The following is a 27074-nucleotide window of genomic DNA, read 5'->3' as shown; positions in this document are numbered from 1 at the left end:
ACAATCTTTTATGAATCACTATGTAGTAAAGTTTATATTAAAATCCTTGAAGGATTTAGGATGATAGAAGGATATTGAAATTCTTGGGAAATTGTTCATTTATATGAATTGAAATAATTTGAATATATGTGGTAAAATTTGACTGAGTGAATAGTAGTTGAAGATTATAAAATGATCCAAAATACTTATTTGTATTTTTATAGAAGAATCATGATTAAAGTTTGTTATGATTATTGTTGAAACTCTTGAAGAGATCAAAATATATTTCCCCAAAATTTTTCCCCACTCATGATTTCCAAAAGAATGGTGATATAAATGTTTAGCAAATATATTCAAATAGTCATTTGAAAAATTAGTATTCAAGATTGAATACGTAGAACATGAGAAAGTATGTGATCTTTTCATGAGGGGGAGCAAATACGCACTGTACTCTTTTTCCCTTAAGCGATGTTTTGTCCCATTGGATTTTCTTGGTAAGGTTTTTAATGAGGCAGCATATTATGCGTATTATATATATGTATACTATTTTTCCTTCACTAAGAATTTTTTTCCACACGGTTTTTTTATCTTAGTAAGGTTTTAACTAGACACATTATCTACAAATGGACATCCAATTGGGGGTGTTATGAATATCTTATTAAGTGGATATCCATCAAAGATCAATATAAGTTTTGATAGACTTTAAATTCTAATAGTGATTAGAAGTAGATATTTACTTCATTTATACTTCTTATGCCTATAAATAAAAACTTTTGAGAAGCATTGTAAATATCACGATTGATAAATAAAAATATGTTCTTTCTTTGCTCTTCTATTCTCTTTCTTATTTATTCTGTCTTTTATTTTATAATAGTTTGTTATTTTTAGTCAAATATTTTTCTATATAATTATAGGTATTGTTAATAAATTAGATGATAACATATTATCATATATTTTTTAATTAAAGTATTCTAATTTCATTTTTAAAGATTGCGTCATATACTTATTCATTGATACTGCATAAAGTTATATGCAATTAGTGTATTAAATAAAAACTTTATAAGTAAAAAGGTGAATATTTGATGCAGCGTACACGAATAATAATAATACAATTCGCAATTATTATCAGTGCAGAAGGATGTGATTTCAAGTGCGTTGAACTACATTTATCTTCATATTTAAAAGTTGGAGGGGGATTATTGGTAGTTCTGAGTATTGTATAACAAAAGCATTAAATGCTAAATGCGAATTATCCAAACCTAATATAAATTCTAAATCCTAAACATTAAACTCTAAACTCGAAACTCAAAAACTATAATAATTTTAATTAATATTTTATTATATTTAATAAAATAATTAGTATTTATTTATAAATTTTTCACTAGCTTTTGATTTACTCGATGATAGTATATAAATATATAGAGGATATATTAAATATTTTTTTAAAGTAAAATAGGCATATACATAGACGATGATATAAAGATTAAAAAAAGTGATGTCTTATTGTTATTTATGGATGAAAACTCATAGGTTAGTGCCTCATTATCAGATAAACCTGTAGTTGGGTGCTGCTAGCCTGCTACTGTGATGCATCATCAAATGAGATCTTATATTAAACAAAGAGGGGAGCGGTTCTTTTGCCTCAGACAAAGACAATTTTATATATGTACAATTTCTCTCCTTGCTGTTTGATCTCATGCTGAACCAAAATACAAAAAGCAATCTAAAATTGCCTTAAATTATAAAGATGGGATAGTATTAATGGTATGAAAACATGATTTTTATCCTCAAAATTCTGCTCTCTTTTTTTTCCTTCGTCTTACGCCCCATTTGCAGCCTTTCGAAGTGAAACAGCACCCTGTTTTGTCTCTGTTGGTTCAACTTGGACCACTGACAATCCCTCACTCAATCCCCCCTCCCCCCCGGTTACATTGTAGCCCCCAAATAAGCTTTACTTAATAATGCAGCAGCTTCAAGACAAATGCAGTCCACACATGTTTTCAATCCTCCAACTCGGTCCATGCTGTGGCGAAAACCGAGTTGTGACCTTTCCATGTGAGGACCAACATATCTTCCTCTCTTTTCATACCCCATCCACTAGCATGTTCATCAAGCAGGGACTTAACTTCGTTAATGGTGTCTTCGCAGAACGGGAGGCTAACGAATCCGGCATCGTTAATCCTCTGCGATAATTTCACACCGGATTCTAGCCTCTCCGTCCTTCGAAACCCTTCGAAACCCACGATGTTCTCAATCTTGTGACCGATATCGGATTCGTATTCTAGCCTTTGGCGACTATCTTTGGGCAAGAAAGTCTCCAATGCATCAAAGGGTATCCAAAGGTAATTGAAGCATGTTGTGATCCTCGAACTAAGGCTCGATGCGCTTAAATCACAATCCTCGTCGACCACAACTATAATACGAGGATTAAGGCCTTTAATCACGTCGAGGAAAGCATCTCGCACGGTGGTGGTATTCCCTTTTGTTTCGTCAGATAAATACCGTAGCCAATTTTGACAGTTTATCACCAAAGCCTCATCATCCCTAAGGTCTAGCTGGGAACGAGTCAACTGAGTCAACAGTGATTCAAACTGAGTAGCAAACGTTTCATTGGACAAACAAGGGTCATCATCTTTGACATGGAATTCAAAAGGCACGTCCCTAAACTTAGCGAAATTGGCCAAACGGTGACCCACTTCCTCTTTCGACACGTTGAGCAAAGGGGGAACTTGTGGCCTGCAAGAGGGCACCGTGATACGGAGCGACGGTGGGCCTTCAGGCCTCTTAGCCAAGGCGTCGATTAGGGTCGGCCACTGCATACAATGAGTGATGCTGAAATCCAATATGTGAACTTTGCCGTACCCTTCGACCGCCTTAAAAATGGCACCGTTGGATGCACAAAACCCAAAACGGTGCCAAGGGATTAAATCAACGTACCCGACTAGCTCGGTAACAGTCATTAGCCTCCTCTGGAACATGCTCCCGCCGTTGAAATTCATGCTCGTGGGACAAACCCTAGACGCTCTAGAGATGAGGGCTCTTAAGAACCAAGCGGTGAGCCTCTGGTTGGTGTCGCCGACGGTGGAAGCGACGTTGTTGAGCACCCACATGACTTGCTGAGCCAAAGTCACGTCGTTGTTCTCGAGGGCACTGGCGCAGTGAAGTAGAAGCTTCTCTATGCATGCTCCATCGAGGCTACCAAGGCACCCTTTGAGTGCTCCGGTTATGGGATCCAGTGGGGTGTTGAAAAGACTAGGGTTTTGAAGGGAAACTGATCCACCGTTTCCTCTTACCTCAGTTTTCATGGGTTTTATTTTTTTATGAAAAAAAAAAAGTAACGAACTAAATAAGCTAAAAAAGGGTGTTAATTAATTAGGGTTTTGTGGAACATGAACCAACATGCATGGAAGAAATCGATCTGCGTTTGTTTGACACTTGTATGGCTGGTGTTGGAAATTGAAGAGCTAGGGTTTTATCTGGTTTCAGATATGGGGTGTTCAACTTGGGAGAAGGAAATTTACACTAAATTCCCTTTGTGTTTTTAATGCGTTAAGATGAACTTGCAAACCCTATATATATAGCTAGGGAAGGACCATATTGAATGATTATTTATGAGACATACATGCAGCCAAAATACCAAAAACTTCCATCAACCAAAATATATGTTAACTCGAATGCTAAGAAATTCTATATCTCTTAAATAACATTAAAAGAGATTTATTTTTAATTTAGGGTCGGATAAAATCCGATATTAAATTTAATCAGAATTTAATATTTTTATGGGAAAACGTTATTATTAAAATCTTATAATACCACAATTACAACATTAAGTTGCGATACTTTTTTAAAAATCGAATTAAAATAATGAATATTGGCGTTGACAAAGCTTTCATAAGCAAATTTGTGCAATTGCTAATTATTCCTCGCCTCTTTCAGTCTTCACTTCCCCTTGTCTACTAACCATACTGGCTGTATATATAAAAGAGGGTAAAGAATAGGTTAAGGAAGCTGTCTTAGCCGGCCATTCTTTTTGTCGAATTTGTACTCATTGAAATGCCATTATTAAGACGAACCCAAGAATTATTATTTTTAGTTAAATTGGAATTTAAATTTTCTTCTTCTATTTTTTAAAACTTTTTTCATAGAGTTTAGCGATTGATGGCTACCTTTCATTCCCATCGTTCAACAAAACAGGATGTGTAAATGTGATGAAAATTTGATTGCTAGTGTGCTGCCTCGTGATGCCATAAGTAAAGACAAATTAGACCAGTTCCCCACATCCCGCAGGGACAAACTTAACTTATGACTATTTCCCTACAATGTCACTCATCATCCAGTTCCTACTTATGCTTTTCCAATTTGGTTTGAGTGAATTTGAATTTTAAAATATTTAGATAATTCATGGGTCGTTTTGAGTTTAGATCATCTGAATTTGTCGGTCGAATTTTTCAGGTCATGTCATTTTAGGTAGGTTGTTCCGAGTAGGGATGAAGTTAGGAATTATGTTTTGGAGTTGAGATAAAATTTTAAAAAAAATTAAGAGGGGCCAAAGATGAAAAAGACAGTGTAAAATGATTTAATTGAACAATTAATTGTTTTTGGAGGTGCAAAAAAATGTAAATATCTCTTTTGACCACAACTAAAAAAGGATTAAATTAAAAAGCTTATACTTAAGAAGATTAAAAAGTGAAATTATATCACCAAGTGTTGTGTATAGTAATCTTAAACCCTGAAAATATTAATCTTAACGGGCCGTAAAATAGATATGACGGATACTTTGGCTACACTAAAAAAATAAAATTAAAACATTTGCAAGGAGGTTCAATTTATTCGAGGTTTTATGATTCAAATTTAGAATGAGTTGATGGATGGATGTGAATTTGAACCTTTAGTTTTGATTTAATGTTGTTTGTTTCCCCTACATCCAGGTTCATGTATGACGTTTTAGTGAATCAAGAAATGGAGCTGGCTAACCTTTGCTTTTTCTAATTAAAGTGAAAATATGGTCAGCAATTTACTAGGGTTCTTTTTTTGGCAAACTTTACTACTTTGAGAGCTCTACTTTTTGTCAACGAACAAACATAGCTTAAAAATGATGCAAAGAAATCAGGACTAGTAAATGGAATAGTGAGAAATTCAATAACTTTTGAATATTATAATTAAAATTAAAAATTCTTATCCTTTAATTTCAATAAAAACCCAATTCAAGAAAGTATTCCAATTGATAAAACATTATGTATATGCAAATCCATGTAGATAGTAACTTATATAATGCTCCTTAATTTGTTGTCTTATGTGAGTTTTTTTAAATGCAATCTCTTTTTCATCTTTACCCTTACACTCTTTATATCCTAAAATTCAATCATTTACACAAGAATCACGCACATTGATTTTCCTACTTCTGTTTAACTCCAATTATCATTAACCAAAATTTCTAACATTTTTTTTAATTATATCTTTTGTTTTTGCTATCCTTTAATTCTATTTAGAGTTTTTAAGAAAAATCCTACAAACTTTTCTCTTTTTTCTTCAAGCCGTTTACTTCTTATCTTTTGTTTTGCTTAGCAGCGGTGTCAGCCTCTAGGTTGGCTATCGCTTGCCCTTTTCCTCTCCCATCAACCATTTCTTTCTTTCTTCTTTTCATTCACTACACACGTCTTCTCTCTTTTCAGTTTGAAAATCTATTTTGTGGATATCTTTATTGTCTTCCCAAGTTGTGATAGATAGATAACAGTGTCTGTTGTTCGCTAATACTCAACCGGCCACCAGTATTTTTTTCTTGAAAAGTGGGTGGCTCTTCGTTAACTTCTTAATTTGTTTATGCTTTGAGAGTATTTTCTGAATAATAAATTATTTCACGTGTCGATTTGGACCCTTGTTGTCTTAAGTTTTATATGTTTTTTTGTTTGTTTTTCCATTGTTTAATAAGTCTGTATGCTCTTGTAGCATGTTTTTTAGTCTTGGTTATGCATGTAATTTCAGCTTTACAAGTGATTTTAGGCATGATTTTGTTGTCGTCCACTCTAGTATGTTCGATTCTTTTGTCGATTTTTGCTCGCCGCTTTAGACCATCTGGGGCTGATTTCATTATCGTATTAAGTGCTTGCATCACTCCAGATATGTCGTGCTTGAGTTGTAATAAAGTTAATTGTCAATGTGTCATAATGTTCTATTGATATTGAGGCTAAAGCCTTTGTTGTGTTGGTGGAGCTTGTCCTTCACCATCTACGACAAGTGCTTACTATTTTTCTCTCTCTAAATTGTATGGTTCCATTCATTGAATAAATTAATGAATTCACCTTTAAAAAAAATCTATTTAGATTTTAAATATTTTGTTTTGTTTTGGGTTCTTTTAAAAAATTCTATTTAAATTTTAAATTCTATTTTAAATATTAAAAATCTTTTAATTATCGAATTAATTTTGATGACTAACTGATTAATCGAACAATTTGATTCAATCAATCGATTCAATTTTAACTAAACTATATACTTCTAGTTAAACCTTTACACTTTAAATACAATTTTCGGAAAATAATATTTAGAAAAAGAAAATCCAAAGTACAGAAAAATTCATGTGGTGATGTTATTCTGATTTGAAACTTCATGAAATTGTGAAACATCTATATATAAATTATTTGTGTAATTGCAGAGCTGTGAGAATAGTGCTGCACATAGAGACGTTTTTTTGTCATTTTTTCCCGAGAAAATCCTGCGGAAAATCTTGTGATCTCGACACTACCACTTCCTTTATAGGAAAATAAAGAAGTTTTTTTTTTTCTGTTTTCGTGCTTCCTCCATCATTCATATGGACACCTATTACTTATTTAGATAATTTTTTCATAATTTTCTTATAATAATTATTTTTATAGATTTTAAAATTATGTAGTTATGTAATACAATTTATACTACAATTAAATATGGCATGGAGAATTAAATATAATTACAATTTTCTAGTCTCTTTTGTAATTACTAGAATAGAAATTACACTTTCAATTAATTACCATGTAGTGTCTAATTACATTCGGAATTTAGATTTCAATACGTCTATTACCCGAATTCACTTAACTTTTATTCCATTTGTAGTGTATGAAATAATAATCCATACATATACATTATTACGAGGTACATTAATGGCAGAATGTTTTAACTAATAAATATTTTTTGGAATATCTTGGTTTTAAATAAGACTAATTATGGATTGTGAAAGCAGAAATCAGTAGATTTATACCATGGAAGGTAAGGTTGATAAATGATTTAGGGCATAGTGGACAGTGGACAGTGGAAAGAGTAAGGGAGCAGTGATCCATAAGAAAGGATAAAATGCCAACCTCTCGCTCTCTTCCAAATAGATGGGAACCACGAAAACAACAATACTAAAAACCACCTTGCAACTCTCTTTTGTTTTTTAAAACATATAGTTGTTGTTGGACCATTATTTACCTAGTTTTATTTTATGTATGCCTTTCATTTTAACTTTGAGGCTGGATAGGGACAGAAGCGGTGCCTACCCCAGCTACACCTATTTTGTCACTTTTCATACTTCAAATCTTGCGTTATATCGTCTCAAACAAATTTTCGATAAGGTTAGAAGGTAAAATTCCTATTCGATTAAGAAACAATATTGACTATTGTTGAGAGTTCGACTAATTGTCCAGTTGATAATACTTCAAAGATTATTTTTTCGTACCATTTAATTCATCAAATCGGAGATTAGTGAGTGTGGTTTGATACATGTTATGATTTAAATGATTTAGAAATTCGACAAAAAATCAAATAAATACAATATAATCACACATACAAATCTCAACCAGAATAAAATAAATATATAATAATTACAACTCTAATATTTACAAATCTAAAAACTTAATCTTTGTCAACAATTTTAACATTTTCTTTGATCTGGTATTATATATATTTGTTGGTTTTACATAATTAATGAACTTTATGTCATATTAGCGGGTTGTGTTGAAAACCATTGGGTATAATTTATAAGATTTCGAGTATTTATTATAGCAGACATATTCATTACAATAAACTATATTTTCGATGTCAAATTTGTTTTAAGATGGATCAAAGTTATTTAGGAGGATCCAGCACAACATTTTCTATATTTTAATAAACAAAAACTTGATCAAATGCTTTCACCGTCTAATTTCTTTTTTCGGCCTTTCAAGTAGTTTTGGGCCACATATTCTCTCTTTTTTTCCCCCACTTTTGGGCCTTGAGATCAAAATTGGGATGGTTGCACTTCATTTTTATTTTTATTTTATAAAATTTTTAAAAATAAAAGCCTTGTGTTTATTCATTTTTCAAGGAGTTGATTTGAGACGAAAATGTAAGAGATATATAAATATATGCTGATACCATGTAGGTTGAGGAGTAAAAGGAGGAATCCGGTCACGTCTAATTAGCTAGTTGTTGAGGCAATAATTTACTAAGGCGATGATCAACCACATAAGGACTAAGACACAACTCAGACTTCTATGGGAGATAGTAGTGAAGAATTTTCCTAACGGGCGAAAGCTTGACGAAGCAATGTCGCGTAGAGGTAGAAGACCCATGGGTTGCGAACTTCTATTCCCAAAGAAAAAGTAATGACAATATTTGAGGAATAAACATCAATTAACTTTATGCCAGTAGTCACGATAATCAGAAGATGCAAACATTACCCAAAATGATTGGACGTGTATATATATATGCGTGCATGTCAATTTAAGTAATGTAATAGAATGGATAGAAGTGAATATTGTCAAATCAATCATTGTTCTACAACTGTCTCCGTCTCTACTCTGCTCGTTTCGTTTCATTTCAATTTAAATCCTATTTTTATAAAAAATTATATTTAGATTTTTATGAAGGTGTTTTATATCATAGAGAAATTAAATTATATTTTTATGAGGGTATTTTTATTTCATAAGTCAATAAACATTTGACCATAAAGAAATTTGAACATAAAACACCATAATAAACAATTTACTTTACTATTATAACCAAAAGTTGAATTAATTTTTTATTAAATATATCGCAAAACATAAAATGCTTTTATTCTTTTGATAGTTATGTATATAATATGATTTCAGGAAGCCATTATCATAATTTTACTTTTTCAAAAAACAAAAAGTAGTTCATTTAGAATCTATTTTTTGTCAAAAGTTTGCTTAAATTTCTCCTATATACACGAAACCCATCGACTACGTGCTGGTATTTCGGAAAGAGCCCTAAGAACAGGGGGATCTGATCTGCTCAGTCAAAATGTCCACACTGAAGTGAGAACCATTTGACAATTTGGATCTCCAATGGCCAACTTTTCAACTATGTGGGCCACATCTCTCTTTTCCTTTTCTCCCTGATTGAATCAGTTCTGGTCATGTTATCAGATAATTCTACATATTAATAGTTAAATAACCACAACTTCACGAAGTTCATATCAATCTAAAACTTTTTATTTTAACTCAAAATAAGATTATACTGCTGGTTATTGTCTACTTTGTTTTCCCTTAAAAGAGGCAATAGTTTCAGTGATTTTTTTTAGTTTTTAGTCGTATTTTGATATATACATAAAATTTGTGAAGGTAAGGGTGCTAATAGATTTATTGGAAATCGTTATAGAAAAACCCACTTATGATTCACCAAATTGGACTCCAAGATGATAGAGAAGAAAATAAGTCATTTGAGACTTGACTTTTCATGCATCGCTAATGCGGTGGGTCTTGTGGAGTTATTCCAGAATTTTGTTTGGTGGAATTAAATTCTATATTTTTACCATTTTAATAGCATCTTTATCATTTTCAAAAGATTAAATCAAATTTTTATCATTTTTTGAGGTTCAAAACACAAATTGCAATTTTATTATTACTAATTTAAAGTAAAAATTTCCATTTTAAGAGGGTCGGAAACCCTAGCTCCACTCCTGGAGCTATTCGCAATAGTTCATATTGATGATTGAGTTAGAATGTAATTATTGACAATTGATAAGAATTATGGAACTCTGATATGTTTCTAAATCATTCCAATATGGCAGTTACTGCTCTTCTCTATTGAACTTTTTGTAGATAGCAGCATGCACAACAATTTGTAGTATATTACATTCGTTATTTGTATTATATACCATATTTATGTATTACTATTCCTATTTCTTTCTTCATGATGGTACTCTATTATTAATTGGTATTGTATAAAGATTATAAACTATTATTATATTTAATGTTTAAATTTTATTATTAGTTATAGATTTATTCTTTGTACTTTAATTTTTATATTTTTTAAATTTTGAAATTTTAATTACGATAAAATGATAGTCATTAAATATTGGCATAATGATAAATTTAATCCTTAACATTTTTTTAAGTTTAATTTGACCCTTAATCTTTTAAAAAGAGTTGAGTTTGACTACTAACCTTAAAGAGTTGAATTGCTATATTAATTTAGCAAAAAATATAGACTAAAATGTTAAAATTTTAAAATGGCAGCCCGTATGACAACCATGCTATTATTTTTATTTTTAAATTTATTCGTGACATGACATATAAGACAAATAATAGCATGTCAGTATGAGGTACATATGATTTGTCACGTCAATATTATTAAATAATTTAATGTTTTAATAATCATTTCTATTAAAACAACAATTTGACTTTTCTTAGAAAGTTAATGGTCAAATTTAGCTCAAAAAAAAAAACAATGGCCGAACTAACAAAAAGTGTGAATGTTAAGAGCTACACTAGTCATTATGTCTTAAATTTTACCAATTTTAAAATTTTATATGATACACTTATTATCACATATGTAATATTATATCAACTTAAAATATAAGAAAAACAGAATCTTAACTAAAAAATATTTAAAATTTCGGTTAATTTAAAAATCGTGAAAAATAATTGGATTGAGTTATTTTTGAAAAAGAATTGATTGTATTAAAAAAAGAGATTTACAAAATTTCAAAGAATTAAATTAATGATAATGGCATCAAAAGATGAGGTGTGATGATGAGCTGTCCTACAAGATTGATAATGGCCTCAAAAGATGTTTACAAAATGATTTTACATGTAGGAGAAACTTTTAAAAATTAAACAAACAAACAAACCAAAGTTACTTTAAAGATTATATATATTGCTTACTTTCCTTCATCACTAGCAGCAGTGGCTGAAACATAATAAGCAACAGAAAACAGCCCATGTACGAAACACAAAATTCCTCCGATCGAAAGGAAATGGTGGTGCGTCAACCCACACGAACCCTTGGATTTGTTGTTTGATAATATCCCAATCACCAGCGCTGACAATCCAACGGCTAATATTATCCTGATTAACCCCCAAAAATTACATCAACTATCCACATTAGAAACAATTTTACAACTACTGTTAATCTTAATCAAACACAATGCTGCTTCTACTGCTTTATTTTTGCAGGGCATGGTTAATTGGGCGTTTTAGGTTGGTTTCGGGTTAGGTTAATTTGAGTTTTAATATTTTTGGTCATTACGGTTCAGATTGTTTTGAGTTCGAGTTATTTCGAATTTGAATAATTCAAGTTTATTCTTCAAGTAGTTTAGGGTTTGGATATTTCAAGTTTAGCTACCAAGGTTTTTTAAGTTTAGATTAATTTGATTCGGTTTAGATAATTTTGAATCTGAATCATTTTAGACTTAGATTATTTTGGGTCAGATCATTTATGGTTAGCTCATTTAAGTTTTTCCCTCAACTTCTTTTGAGTTGGGTAAATTTGAGTTTAGATTGTTTCGGTTTTGAGTCATTTAGTATTTGGGTCGTTCAAGTTTACAAATCGAGTATTTTAAGTAGGGTCACTTAGGATTTGGACCATTATAGTTTGATCAGATTGTCAAGCTTTACTTTTTTGTTTGGATTATTTTGAGTTTAAAAGGTTGAAAATTGAAATAAGTTCGGATGAGTTAATGGAGAGGATGGGAATCGAAAAACATAAAATGCGTAGACATACCAAGTGAAAATGAGACATGCGACAGAGAGTTGCCTGTTAGTGGAAGAGCTCTGAAACTCTTCTTGAGAACAAACACACATGCACCCACCAAGCAGGTTAGCAAGTACGTGGGATAGTGTCAGCAACGCTGCTGCACCCAACGCTAGCTTGAAAGCATCATGGCTCGGGTCTCTGCACTCAAATATCCACAGCCGCAGGTGCTTAACCTGTCAAAATCACAAACCAACCAAAAAACACTATAAAAAACCCCCTCAAATATTGCCCATGGAATCAAAATGCAGCAGTTACTTTCAAGCCACCTTGTTTTGTGCAGCTTCAGCTTGGATGCCAAGTATCCCTGCTCCAACATCCATGCCCACAATCAAAAGACAAACCAAAACACCTGCAACTTTAACCATTTTTTTTTTGGTTCTTTAGTTTATTATGAGAGAGCACTTGAAGATAGCCAAATGGCAAGTTTGGTTGATTCGAAGGTGGGGGAGAAAGGGTTAAGCAGAGATATAAAGAGTGGTAAAGTTATCTAAAAGCATGTAAAAATGGGGATTAGCTGGTAATGGTATATGAAAGCCAAAAAAGTTTCTTTTGTCAAATACAGTGCTATGCTTTTTAGTGTTGCCTTTTTGCTTTGTCTTCTTTTAAATTTCTTACTTGTGTCTTGGATTCCTTTGATGGGGGGAAGAAAGAAAAGTAGGGTATAAACCAGCTCATACAGGACAGTGCCTTGGGCATCTATCAATACCCCCCCCCCCTTAATGTGTTCTTTGAATTTTTGACATTTTTCAAAGATCTTGTTCATCCTGTCAGAAAAAAAAAAGAAAATGATATGATAATGGGATTTTAAATTTATTGTATGCCATGAGGAATCGCTGATGGGAGAAACAATGTTCCTTGTTTATGATGCTAATTTTGTAATAAAAATCAAAGGCACGAGCCTTTACATCAACTTGTACGTTTTGGTTCAGTTTAATCGAAGACATTTTACAAGTTAAAAGTGATGTCATGATATCGCTCCTCACTCAAACTAAGGCTTATTGTCTTCAGTGGTACATTGCAATTAAATGTCACGATTCATTCTCACCTGCAACGTATTGCGTCGGCTTTTACCCATTAAAGCTCAGTGTTTTGTCCACTAAAAGAACCCCTCACGTATTAAAAAGTGATGTGAGCACATAATACAAAACCAAGTTTTAATACATAACGCATATGGGATTCGCCACTTCCCTAAGATAATGTCTCCTTGGGAGCTTTTCAAGTACTTAAAGCATCAACATGGTGGTTGCAGTGTGGCACGTTTAGGAGGCAAAAGGTGAGATGGTTAGAATAATTGAACGTGACCCTTAGCTGATGAAGAACTTGTGTTTTACTACAATAAAACTCATGTTTCAGTTAAAGGAAAAAGTGGTATATGTGGGACCCCTGAGGAAGAAATAGGTAAAATATGATGGTGAGTTTGAGCTCAAAATCGGTGGAGCTCAGCTGTACCCCATATTTCAAGCCTTTGTTCACTGTATGCCTATTAACGCATCTAGTTAATAAACAGTTTCACACTAGTCCAGCTATACTCGGGCAGCAAGGCTGCTAACATTTGGGTGAAACTGAAGCCCCTTGTTTATATACAGCCTCACCGAAAGCCTTTTATATTGATTAAGGAGTTATATCTATTTAAAAGATGTGATTATTTAAAAAAATATATTTATTAAAAAATTAAGTCTTTTATTATAAGTACGAATGATATTTAATTCATTTGAATGATATAAAAAACAATTTCTATTATATTTCTATCTACTACTATTTCTCGATAGTTCTATAAAGAATTATTATAGATTTTTTATAGAAAATAATTTTTTATTATAGTTTACTCAGTGCTTGATAAGTTATTTTTGTCAATGCAAAAATTAAATACTCATTGAATTTTATGTTAGACAAAATACGTTAGCGAACAAAATAAATTAAATATAAATAAACACATATTAAGATAGAATAATTTATATTTAATTTATCAAATACAAAAAAAAATCAAAATTAAAATCAAATAAGAGTTTAAACCAGAAGGAGGAATAGGGATTTTACGAAACGTTGACACTTGTAAAACAGATTCGGCCGCTCCTACGGTACTTGGAGTAACGTTGGTCAAATGTCTCCTAGGATACAACAACAACAATAATCACAATAGTAACACCTCTACAACGATCAACAAACGAGCAATGTTTTTTTTCTATCACCGGAATGTTTGAAAATACGAAGAAGAAAAGGAAGAGTTTTGAGAGCAACAGAGTTTCAGTAAAAGAAAAATACCAGAGAGTATTTTCTTGTAATAAACCCATTAGAAATCATGGCTAAATTTAATCAGATTTATTGGAATAAAATCTTATTAAGTTTTCTTATATGAGCAAATTATGTCTGCTGAGGAAAATAAATTCGTTTTGGGCTAAAATATCTACAGGACCATTTAGGCCCAACCGGTTCAAACATTACGCATCGTGTAACACCCCCTAACCCTAAACCGTCGCCAAAATAGGGTTACAAGGCATTACCGGACATATCACGTTTCTTTTCAAATTATATTCCACAATCACGTTTCTTTTCAATGGCTCAACTGATTCATTTCGTTCGATTTAACTTTTCAATTAAATACCCCTATTAACAGACTCGGACTTTGGCGGATACACGGATCCAACCAAACACATCAGATTGGCACCCAGTGCCTCATCGATAGCTCGAAGCAAAGTTAACACCTAGTGTCTCATCGGTCTAGCCGAAGTAAAGTGATACCCAATATCTCATCGAATTAATCCGAAGTAAAATAGTGACACCCAGTGTCTCATCGACTCGAGGTCGAAGTATCCCTGAACTCTTCTAATCCTATGGCATGCCAACTATATTCGACTCAGCCCGACTAGTTAATAGGGTTTCTAATTCTTAATTCAAACTCACTTTCATTTCAAAATTTACTTTCAATATCAAATTCACTTTTTCATTCACTAATCAAAGTTCAATTCAATACTAACACATATTTCTCATTCAATTCAATTTTCTAAATTCAATTCAATAAAGTTACTTACCTCAATATTTACTTACCATAAATTAAATAAATTTAAAATTAATATTTAATAATGAATAACTTGAATTATAGGAATACAAACCCGAATTTCGCGATTACTCCTCGATAACTTTTTCCTTTCCTTTCGGTGTCGATGTCTTGAGTTTTTTGTTAGCTACGAAAATTAAAATAATTTAAAATCTTTAATATATTACTAATTTACATTAAATACTAAATTTCTATTTAACTTTCACTTAAATTCCAATTTTAGTCCCAACTAAATTCATCTATTTTCCCATTACAATTTATATCTTATTCCTATCCAAATTCCATATAAACTTAAATTTAACTATCAAATTCTCATCATAATTTCATAATTTCGAATTTCTTTCAATTTAGTCCCTACAACGCAAAACTTATAGCCTAGTTTACAATTTAATCCTTTAATAAATCTAATCAATAATTCTATCAAATAAACCCCTAATTCAATCATTTATTCAACATGAACCCTACTAAAAAATCTAATAATTTTCAAAGTTTCAACTTAAATTCAATAATATTCAACCCTAGGACTCCAAAAACATCAAAATTATAAGAAAATGGACTAAATTGACTTACCAAATTAAACCCCAAGCTTTAAAAATCCTATTTCTCCCTTTTTTTCTTTTCTTCTTTCCCTTATCTGTTTTCGAATGGTGTTTCTTTTTTTATGCTTTATTTTGTTTGTTTTATCTTTTATTTTACTTTAGTTTATTATATTATTATATTAACTTAATAATTATTATTATTTCTTAAATATTAAGTAAATAAATATGTATTTTACAATTGTATGTATATGATTTATTACACGTACTTTACGATCATCATACATTTGTCAACTTATTAATTTGTTCATTAATTTAATAATATAGTATCAATTAAATAATAACAACAATTAATAATTATTATTATAATAATAAATATCTATTTAATAACAAATATAAATATTACAAATGTACACATAAATATATTTTACATTTGTATTTATCATCACCATCCACTTGTCAAAATTTTAATTTATTTATCATATAAAAATCTTTTACTAATTAATAATAAATAATAAAATATCTTTTTACTAGTTATATATATAATAAAAATGTACTCATTTAAATTAATACACTTGTATTTTATTTTTACCTTTCACTCGTCTTTTCTTAATTTATTTCATAATATAATAATATAATTAATTTAATTTATTTATAATATAATAATCTTTGTCGCCTCATTCATTAGAATAGGCTTAATTGCCTATTTAGTCCTCCTTCTATAATTAGACTTTCACACCTTATTCAATTCATGATTATTTACTAAGACAGAGGCCTATAACTCACTTTTTCGTGCCTATAAATTAAGCACTTAATTAGACTCATGATTACTTCTAATAATTATTTACTAAAATGTTTTAGACATGCACCTTCTGTGCGCAAGATAAGATTACAAACTTATTTCTACAATTATTTTCTTTAAGAGAGTTCACATATATAAACACATCTCACACTTAGTATTTAACAAATGTGGGATCTAAGTTTTTACTTTTCCTTAACAATATTTTCAAGTAACTTATTTTGAGTATCAATTTCTCATTCATCACTCAACCATTTTGAGCATATGATGTATCGTTGTAAAGGTCTCATGGAATAGAATATGAAATCATAATTTTATGATTCAATTCTCTACCTTTACCTATTGAGAATATGCCTCAAAGTTGCCATAAAAATAATTTTTCCAACACTTAATTGTACTTTCGAAGTTCTTTTGCTTGAAACTCATTTGCACAGTAAGCATAGTGGGCAAATAGAACCTTAAAAATAGTAACTTCGTATATACCTTGGAGCCTTATCCTCTTGATTGAATTTTCTATTAAGTAATTATTCGTATTCCGTTGGTGTGTTAAAAAAATTTCTCACCAATAATTCAGAAGTTTCGCACTTTGAAGCCTTACAAGCAACATTCAGTAAAAAGAAGAGGCAACCAAAAGTTGGCTCCCAAGTTTTTCGGGCCTTTCCCAATAGTGGCCAATGTGGGCAAGGTAGCATACAGGTTGCAGTTACCTCAAGGGTCCAAACTGCACCCCACTTTTCATGTTTCTCAACTCAAGAGAGTTGTTGTGCATCTAGTGGAGTTGCCTATAGTTGCATCTGATGGATCTATGGTGAAAGAATCTGCTCTGATTTCAGACGGGAGGGGTTGAAGTGAGGGAATTGTGCAGTTACAAAATCGTTGGTTGATTGGAGTAATGCTTTTTCTGGGGATGCTACTTGGGAGAATTTTCATGATCTTCAGATGAAGTTTCCTTCTTTTCATCCTTGAGGACATGGATCGATTGATGCAGGGGAATTAATGAAACGAGGCGTTTTGGGGTGAAGGTTGTTATGGTTGGTTGTAATGGCTTTTAACAACCTCATTCATTTCAGTTAAAGATAGAGGGAATGGAGGTGAAATCTCATTCTACCAGATTCATTCACTTGTCTTCTCCAAATTCCTCTTTGATTTCTCTTCTTCTCAGTTTCTATCTTCTCTACTCTTTCAAATCTTCTTGTTTCAAAATAGCAAGTTTGTATAGTGCAATTTTTTTCTTATATTTGGTGAAATTTAACTTCAGCTTTAAATTGCAAATATTGATGAAGTTAAACTTCTTTCTTACAAAGTTTGTTTGTAAAAGATGTAAATTAAAAGCTGTCATATGTTTCGAGCCTATTACTACATACAGTTTCACACTGGTCCGAGTATACTCAGGCAGCAAGGCTGACCAACAGTTCCACCAAAAGCCATCTCTGCAACTGGCTTAATAGAATAGGTTAAGTCACTGTTATTAAATCTGGAACGACCCAGCAGTCGCACCAGTCGACCCGGTGACTCAGACAAGATAATTTTCAACACAATGTCTACAGCAAACCATATTCAAAATAACCATAAAAAATTACTATTTTCGAAGTCTCAGACTTCAGACAAGGAGTACAATATTGCAAGAACTGCTAGCAACCCTACCTTATTTCTTTTTTACTTTATATTCCATACATTTAAAGAAACCAAAGGAAGAAGAAGAGGGGTTTAAACCTTAAACCCTTGACACTGTTGATAAAAGGAACAACTGCTTGACTAGACCGAAGTAATTAACGACAGTTTGCTTTTATGAAATCCATATAAACTTAGAGAAACTTAAGTTGGTATCCGCAACATTGCTGTGCTCTTCTATGAAACTTGCACCTCTAAGATGTGACCTTCGCTTGCTGAAGGTTCCGGTTGTTCGATGTTTTCATCATTGTGATCATCTGCTAGCTGAGTCCTATAATACAACGGCAAAACTCATTTCAGCGTTCATAAGTTTTGAGTTGACAATTTACAGTTTCACGGAACCATATGGAAAAGACAAAATTTTATACCTCTGTGTTCCTGAGCTTGCAGCTCCTTCAGCTGTCGAACCTAACATCTACAAATCAAACATGGAAGGAATAATTACATGCAACAATAATTGGCTGTTTACAATAAACAGAAAATGGTTGAAATTGATTTAGATAAACAGTCCTCCCTGTTTTATCCCCATTTTCTTTAAGTTACCTCAACATCATTCGGCTTTGCAGATGAAACCTCTTGCTCAAGCAGCTTTTTATTCTACAGGTTAAAATGAAGAAGAAGAATAAGATTTCTGATATTAGCCTTCATTAGACCAGGGGAAAAATGACCAGCGGAAATATACTCACTTTCAACTTTTCAATTCGTAGAATTGCGTCCATAACAAATTGCTGGTGGAGAACAGCTTCAGAAATTGTGAGGATCTTTGTCATATCAGGATTATAAGACCTGAGAGAAACATATAAGAAACAATACCAAGTTGTCACAAGCAATAGTCAAGATTCCCAGCTACAAGAAAATATTTAAAAAATTGATGACCTCATCTTGTCCTCGGCTTCATATTTTTTCCAGTTGAGATCAGTGAGTTTTCTCTCAAGAGCCTAAGAAAACAAAAAGAGCAAAACTGGAAAGTTATGGGAACTATCATCGTTAGGGAGCAAAAGATCAGCAAGTGGGTCAGAGTTTGTTTTACCTCTATGCTGCACATGCATTGCGTTAACAGCAGATAAATCATGTGAAAAAATAGAAAGAACGACTGTGAGATAGAAATAAATTAAAGCATAAAAAAGAATGTGCATGTTTGGAGCAAAAGATCACATGATACCTTCCTAATTTATCCAGTATTTCTGCTTCGTACTTCAAACGCTTCAATCTTTCGTACAAGAACCGTAAGCACAAGTAATAGAAGGCAAAGTAGGAAGATAAAAACAATCTCGAAAATTGGGGAAAAGGAGAAAAAAGAGAGACAGAGAGATAGACTGCCGCTTCATTTTCAAGAGGTCTAGTATACAGAAATCAATATGGGGATAACCAGAGGCCGAAACACAGACAAGGACAACGCAAACATATTAGTAAACCCTCAGCTTAGCTGTTTGTGAAAATTTCTTTATGAAACAAAAATAGCAAAGATCAAAAAGACACACTCTTTATGTTCATCATTATGGTCGAAGTAACGAAGAAAGATATCCTCGACCCTGTAGAAGGCATAAGAAAAATGTTATCACAAGATGCATTTAAAACTTAAAAAACACAAGAACATAGAAAAAAAAAACATTATTATCTATTAGAGATTCTTCATCAACCTTCCCTTGTGAGCAAAACTGGTAAATTGACCTGTAGGAGAAAACATCATGAGTCCAACATCTATATGATATAACATAGATAATTCAGCGGCCTGCTTGAGAACGCTTTCCTTACGTTTTACATAAGTCATCCGCCGAGACCTAGAATTGCCACTTCTCTTCATCTTTTCAGCCATTATGAAAGGAAATTGAGTAATAAAATGGAATAGGAAGACATTTTGTTGTAGGTTTCTAGAGAAATGGAGTTTATAAAGATGAAAAGGGAAGCATATGCATTAAATTTTGGGGCCACTGAAGAAGGTAAAATAGGCATGGTGAAAAGTCCCTCAATCATAATCACTAAGGGGTTTTCTTAGGCACTGTAAAAACTCCGGAGAAAATTGTACATATTCTTGAACTTACCTATGCCAAATATAAATTTAAATGATATAAACCCTAAAATTAGAATTTAACTAAAGCAAACATAAAACAATATCATTAGAATGGTTTAAGGCTTTGATGGGAGTTGTCCAAAAAAGCAGCAACTGCGTTTGCCAACTGAAACCAACAGATTGCATACAAATCGTAAAAGAAGATTCGTTCTTAATGAAACAAGCACGGTTCGGCAGTTCGAAGAAATCCATGGTTTCAATGGTTAAAGGCAGGCAAGACATAATTTTCACCAACAACCCCTATGACCACTTCGGTTTCGACAGTCCATTGTTCTAGAATGTCATTTCACATATCGACTCAGATAAAACCTTCACCTAAAGATTGGACTTCCTCTTTACAACATTTGGCTAGTGACAGTTACATAGCGTTTAATAGCATTGAGAGAATCCAATTATGTAACCTCGACCACTAATTAAAAACCATGTGTTTACCAAATTAGCTCCATTATTAAGGACCTTAATTCATCAAAACAAACCATAGAATTTAATGAACAGCTATTTCATTAGTATAATAGTTTGTGCTTTGACCATCCTATACTAGTGAAAGGACAAGCAGCAAACTGGAGAAGACCCATTATTCCAATGACTAAGATAATTCATTTTTTGAACATCAAAATCTAATTATGACCATCTCCATCAAACACAACCATCCATCTTTTTCATTGAATGAGACAGTTGTTTAACCCCGTTGCCCATATAAAAATACCATAAATCAGAAAAATTAAACGGAAATTGTTGAAACAAGGAACAGAAATTATAACTGAAAAAAATACAGAAGATAAACACCAGAAAAAGGGAATATTTTCAGTAACTGACCCACCTACTGCAAATAATCAAAACAAGCAGGAGCGTTAAAACTCACCACACCAGAAATCGAGGGAGAAAAGAAGAAGAAAAAGACAGATGTGGGATCCACAAAACTCCAAACAGTTCATCAATACAACTTTAAAGTCAGATACGCCATTACGAGATTCCTTTGCCCAGGTATCATCGGTGGGGATGTAGCTCAGATGGTAGAGCGCTCGCTTAGCATGCGAGAGGTACGGGGATCGATACCCCGCATCTCCATTTCCTTCTATGACTCCATTTTTGACATTTTATGGTTTTGTATTTTAATTTTGAAGTTAAAACATGTCAGGTTTTGTATTCTTTACAGAGTTATAATTTATTGTTTGTAATTTTATTTTTGGAATTTATTCTTTTAGATTTTAAAATTTAGGTTAATATTGGTAATAGTAAATTTTTTAATTCGGATCTAATTGTTGACACCATTAATCTTTTTTGTTAAATTTATTAGTGTGACATTTTAAAATTACAAAAAAAATACTTACTTGATAGGAATGTAACTAAAATAAATGATATTAAATGAACATAAATTTAACAAAATAATCTTAACCGTTAGATCTAAATTTTAAAATATAAAAAATAAAGAGACTGGATCCCTAAAATAAAATTACTAAAACTAAATTCTAATTTCTTCATAAACACACACAAAAAAAAACCAAATGTTAGACTATATGAGAGGTGCGGGGACAGATACCCAGTCTCCATTTTTTATCTTTTTAATTTGAAAATAGTGTGTAATATAATCACAGTTTTGGAGTTTGAGTCGGTAACTTTTACTCGTATATTTTTAATTTTGATATAAACTTTAAATTTATTTGATTAAATTATTAATTTAAAATTTTAATTTTGATGCAACGGATCGCCATTAAATCCAATAACTATATTTTTAAAATTTTTGATTGAATTGATAAAGTTTTTAATTAATTGCTATGCTTTTTAAATATGAAAAACTTAGTTTTTAATATGTCTCAGTTGAAACATTTAATTTTTAGTCATTTTTCCAAAACAGTTAATTTCCTATGTGTCTGTTGCGGTGCAGTTTTGGTGGAAAGTGGAAACTGATCTTGCTTTTTTATTAGTTGGTAGCTTTTTTCTTCTTCTTTTTTAAAGCTTTAGAATGTAAATATTTATTTATCAATTTGAAGAAGATTGGTGTTTTTTGAATGCTTGTAAAATACTAGCCAGTTAATTCAAAGGTAATTTTCAATTCAGAATGGGTGACTTTCATTTTATGGTAAGAAATTTATCTCTGACATCCCACTGCTTTTTGGTTTCAACTGCTGCAATTCATTCTTCTTATGCTTCCTTCACATTGTTTATGCGCTACACATTCTGTCTACAAATCTAAAATACAGTCATTTTATAAAATATTCAGAATCCATTTCCGAAATCAGCCACACAATCGAGCATTACACAGAAATTCACAAACACGACATTACTTGAAGGTTACTTCCAAAGAAAGTAATCTTCTGAGTCTTAGAGTGCCAAAAGCACCACTAACATAAGTCCAAACCCGAATCCGAGGCATATCCGGAAGCTGTTCGTGTTAGCTGATGAAGGAAGTGGTTGTTGTGAAAGATCGCTGCGAGAAGATGAGGTTCCAGCCGATTCGATTGAAGGAACGACATCAGAAGATAGACTGCCAGGAGCTGCTTCCGGGTTTTCTGTTGGCAAGGGAGAAGTTTCGGGGGCCAGATACACGGATGGTGGGAGAGAAGGCGAGGTTTCTGGAACTATTTCCGGGGTTTCCATTGGCATGGGAGAAGTTTCGGGAGCTGGATACACGGATGGTGGGAAAGAAGGCGAAGTTTCTAGAGCCAATTCCGGGGTTTCGGCTGGCGAGGGAGAAGTTTCCGGAGCTGGAGAGGCCGAGGGTTGGTATGTAGGAGATGTTGCTAATGTGTCTATCTCAATTTGCATCCCTTGGCTACAATGTCCAAGCGTTCCACATATGAAGTACCGTTTCCCTGGGGAAGTGAGAGGTACAACTGTGTTGCCGTCCGTATAAGTTCGAATCGGGCTACTCGTCTGGCACGAATCATAGTCCGCCTTTGTAACTTCAACCAAATCGTGGTTCGGAGTATACTGAAAAACTGCAGATAAAAACCGGTATATCAACTTGAATATCACTTTTAAAGCACCATAACAGCGTGTAATACACAGATAGTTCCATGTGACTTACTCAGATTATCACCTACTGCGAATTTTTGTGATGCAGCCCAAGTTTGCAGGTCAGTGCTTGAATCCCAGCCTCCATTAGCACCTCCAACTGTGTAATTTGCTGCCATGGCTAACTGGACCAGCATGGCAGTGGCAGCCAAACATACTAATGTCCTCGCCATTGCTATCGTAATTAAAATTGATTATGGAACAGAGATGGAGTATGATAAAATTGATTTGGGTTTGAATTAGGAACTGCATTATATAGAGAGAGAACACTGATTAGTTTATTAATAATTTTACCAGTTGGATTTGGTTTAATGAACATGAACACTAGCAAATGCCAGCTTCTTTTTTCAAGATACCAAATTCCTTTTTTTTTTCTTTTACAGAATTTGTTTCATAAAGTGGGTTGAATGTGAATAAATTGAATAGAATTGAATGGAAAAGAAGTGATTTAGTTAAATTGATGAATCAATTAAATTTAATTTGAAATTTTATCAAAAAAAAATTTGAATGGAAAAAAATTTTAATCGAGACAAATAATTCTAAATATTCAAAAGCTTAAATCCTATAAAAGTTTGAGTGACTTGATCCACAAATCACAAACAAAACCAGACATACAATTTTAAGTGAAAAAATTGTTTAATGAAGTGGTAAAAGCACGGGTATTAAGAGTCCATTTAAAAAGTATGACCGTAAGCACAATAATTAGGTGTAATGAATTTTTTTGACAAATCAACTTTACAAAAAAATTATTTTAGTTATTCATTTAATTTTTCATTTATTTTAGTCATTAAATTTGTATTTTTATCAAATTATCTCAAAATGGATGAAAAATTAATTTTTTTTAACTTTGTTGACATGATATATACGTAGATTATCACGTGGATGATATGTCAGCATTTAATTATTTTTTAAATGTAACATCCCATACTCAACCCGTCCACCAAATCTGGGTATAAAACGTCACAAATGGACCCATTCTAAATTTTCACCCATTCTTAACTTTTTGAACTTAATTGTTGTAAAACAACCTAAATATAAACTTATCTAATAATGAAATTTAAATAATAATTCTTACATCAAAGGCCTTAAGCTGTTGAATGTTTGGTTCCTCACAATTCCAATTCCTAACTAGATTATTTGTTTACATTGAAATTCTTAAGCTAAGGTCTAGTGGTCCTAAAAATCCAGATTCTAAGTGTGCTATCTAGCTTCGTCATTATTAATCCTGTGGTGAAGCCTCTATGTAACATCCCGAGAGAAGGCTTGGAAGCTTTGGCCTAGCCAGTGAAGGCTCGCCAATGCTTCAATGAATTGATGGTACACCAAAAGAATATCAGTAAGGAGTACGCTAGAGATACGACGAAACAGTGTACGCCAAAAGATGCGGTAAGGGGGTTCTCTAGATTCACTGCAAGTTGTGTTCGTTAGGTGAGTAACGAATTGAGGTTTGCCAATTGGTTTTGCGAACTTGGGTTCGCTAGTCAAAGTCAAGTCAGACTCAAATCAGGAAATTAAGATATTGTGTATCTAGGATACTTTTCGTCCTAAGTCAAGTAGGGTATCCTAAGAATACTAAGACAAGCTCTTTTTTCCCATGAAAATACTCTCATCGATTATTCTGTTGTCAAGTATTTGTTTAGAATCAAGTTCGCAGCAACCATGGCAAGTCTCTGTCCTGTTAGGGTTGATTGTTCAGAAAGCTAGGTTCACTTGCATGTGTGAATTCCGTAAAATTTGTCTGTTTAAGTAATCTGTGTGTTTATGTATGTTGCGAACCAATCAGACCATCTACCAACAAAGATAAAGGCAAAGCAAAACTCGTTTAAAATTCTCAATTTTTTAGTGAGAGTTTTAGGCCATGATTCGTGTGTGTAAACCACTAAAATTTCCAGAAATCATGGTTTTTAAAAAGTTTGTTACTTGAGTGTGAATTGTTATGTTTTCCAAACAACTAAAGGTTTTAAACTAAGTTCCGAGAGTAAACTTTTCTATAAACTCTGTTTTCAAGTCATGTTTTCAAGTTATGTTTTATACGTGCTCTTATGCGAGCTTATATTTTAAAGATATGTATTTTTAAAGTATGGTTTTATAAACTATGTTTTTATGAGATTTTGTACAAGCTCTATATGAACAAGTGTTTTCAAGCAAACGTTTTAGGTGAGCTCTATGTGATAAGTATTCTGAGCAAGCTCATTTGTGAGCCATATGTTGGATATATTGGTATACTAAAGGATTGTGAGTACTCACCTACAAGTTCTGTGATTTGGGCATTAAGGTATTGGGACATGTGGAGAGATAAAGGAATCTCGATCTATGCTCCATTCACAGGAACATGTTGGCATACATGAGAGTGTTTAGCTTTATGCTACACTTATGAGACATATTAAGGACTCTTTGAGTCATTCTGAGGCGTTTTAAGGAGATCCGCATATCCAACAGATAAGATAAGACAAGTTATGACAAGTGTTGAGAACATGCTTTATGTTCTCCAACGATTCTGATAAGACAAGTTTAATAGCATGTTTCATGCAATACAAGAATTTTTTATGAACAAGAATAAGCTCGAGTTTTTAAGTATGATTTTCAACAAGCACATTTGAAATTATTTTACAAACTTATATGTTTTCTGACAAGAAGGATTTAAGAATTGGGTCTTGCATCTTCACGGCGAACCTAACAAGCAAAACGATTTTCAAACTAAGTTTCCCTTTGTTTCAAATTTCATATTTTAAGCATACTCTGATGTTTTTTGAATGTTCATTGAGTTCTTAATGAAATCACGCACTCCTCTCTTACTTTGCAGGTCGCGGATGGTAGTGGCGAGGTAGATAACTTGGGCGAGATTAGATCTTGAACAAATATTTGCAAACCCGAGGAAAAGGCGATATAATTATTTATGTGGGCATAGTTTATTATAGTTACCTTTGTTATTGAGGCAATTTCCTTAAGTTTATGTTGCCTTGTTTTATTATCAATTTTTTGCAAACTATACACTAAGCTATTTACTTGTTAATCTATCTCCTACTAATATGAATCAATACTGATGTTTCCTTATATCTCCTTGCATGCATGCCATGTTGTAATCTCTAAACTTAGTCAAAGTATGACTTAATACTTCATGCGAGTCATTTTAACGGCGTAGTATTATTTTTTGGCAAAGCTTATTTGCTTGCAAACCTATATTTTTATGCGAATTCATACTTTATATTGTTAGGCTAAGTCATGTGTTACTTTGTTATGCGAATATATGTTGTACGATGTATGTAAACCTTAATAATAACTTCTATGTACTTGTATATATGTTTGAAGGCCTGTACCATAAAGTTCTCTGTTTAAATCCTTTCATGTGAACCGCTAAGTATTACTGGTTAGATGACATGTGAACTCTACCTCTTTAGTTTGTTTTAGCTCACATGTTTTGCATTTTATGTATAATTTATTCCACTGTTGTGTTATAACTTAGTACATTATATGTTGTATATATGTGGTTTGTTTGGAGGTTAGGTTGGGAGTAAATGGAGAGTCATTTCAGTGGTGAATATAACTCACCAAATTTGGGTCAAATCGACTCGATCGGGTTTGTGGTATTACACTCTAGTGGTACCCCCTTCCTATGTGCATGAATTTAAACTTCGAGCGATCCTCGATCTCATTGTTCTATCTGGCTCTGTCTTTCTTTGAAGTCCTCGATCATCCTCTCAAGTCTTGTGAACATCAGCACACTACAGTAAGTTCAAATAAACTTAGTGAGGTCACTTGAAACATTATATTTAAACCCTAACACACGAGGATAAAAAATGTAAAATAAATTAAACTTACATACTCCCTACTCGCTCAAGACGAGTGTTTTATATCAAGGTGGTGAACTCCACTCGATCCCTCGAGCTACTTGCCTTGCCATAAGACCTTCCTCTGATCAGAATCTCTGCTTAACCATATCCTAGATACTTCACCACAACC

At 32.5% G+C, this 27074-nt stretch overlaps 4 protein-coding genes and 1 non-coding gene across 5 annotated transcripts; 1 reads left to right on the top strand and 4 right to left on the bottom strand.

Annotated features, from left to right (window-relative positions):
• Positions 1–1567: 1567 nt before the first annotated feature.
• On the bottom strand, positions 1568–3537 carry LOC107918771 (scarecrow-like protein 32). The gene has a single exon (XM_016848354.2). It carries the CDS (start codon positions 3282–3284, stop codon positions 1980–1982), a length of 1305 nt encoding a protein of 434 aa, XP_016703843.1. The 5' UTR covers positions 3285–3537; the 3' UTR covers positions 1568–1979.
• Positions 3538–10959: 7422 nt separating this feature from the next.
• LOC107918978 (uncharacterized) lies at positions 10960–12478 on the bottom strand. The gene is made up of 3 exons (XM_016848530.2): positions 12234–12478; positions 11935–12140; positions 10960–11279 (listed from the first exon to the last, which is right to left on the bottom strand). Exons 1-3 carry the CDS (start codon positions 12330–12332, stop codon positions 11093–11095), a joined length of 492 nt encoding a protein of 163 aa, XP_016704019.1. The 5' UTR covers positions 12333–12478; the 3' UTR covers positions 10960–11092.
• A 5435-nt stretch (positions 12479–17913) lies between these two features.
• LOC107918919 (uncharacterized) lies at positions 17914–20957 on the bottom strand. Its single transcript, XM_016848487.2, has 10 exons — positions 19784–20957; positions 19669–19699; positions 19510–19560; positions 19191–19367; positions 19059–19065; positions 18905–18966; positions 18715–18814; positions 18572–18625; positions 18397–18443; positions 17914–18299 (listed from the first exon to the last, which is right to left on the bottom strand). The coding sequence occupies exons 1-10, from the start codon at positions 19842–19844 to the stop codon at positions 18206–18208; spliced, it is 684 nt and encodes a 227-aa protein (XP_016703976.1). The 5' UTR covers positions 19845–20957; the 3' UTR covers positions 17914–18205.
• A 137-nt stretch (positions 20958–21094) lies between these two features.
• On the top strand, positions 21095–21167 carry TRNAA-AGC (transfer RNA alanine (anticodon AGC)). Its single transcript has one exon. It is a non-coding gene; the product is annotated as a tRNA-Ala (tRNA).
• Positions 21168–22189: 1022 nt separating this feature from the next.
• LOC107919584 (uclacyanin 1) lies at positions 22190–23333 on the bottom strand. The gene is made up of 2 exons (XM_016849021.2): positions 23128–23333; positions 22190–23038 (listed from the first exon to the last, which is right to left on the bottom strand). The coding sequence occupies exons 1-2, from the start codon at positions 23285–23287 to the stop codon at positions 22422–22424; spliced, it is 777 nt and encodes a 258-aa protein (XP_016704510.1). The 5' UTR covers positions 23288–23333; the 3' UTR covers positions 22190–22421.
• Positions 23334–27074: the final 3741 nt, after the last annotated feature.

Source organism: Gossypium hirsutum, chromosome D13, assembly GCF_007990345.1.
Source record: "Gossypium hirsutum isolate 1008001.06 chromosome D13, Gossypium_hirsutum_v2.1, whole genome shotgun sequence".
Lineage (NCBI taxonomy): Eukaryota > Viridiplantae > Streptophyta > Magnoliopsida > Malvales > Malvaceae > Gossypium > Gossypium hirsutum.
Note: the sequence above shows the minus strand (reverse complement) of the source record. Positions and strands in the feature narration are given on the sequence as shown.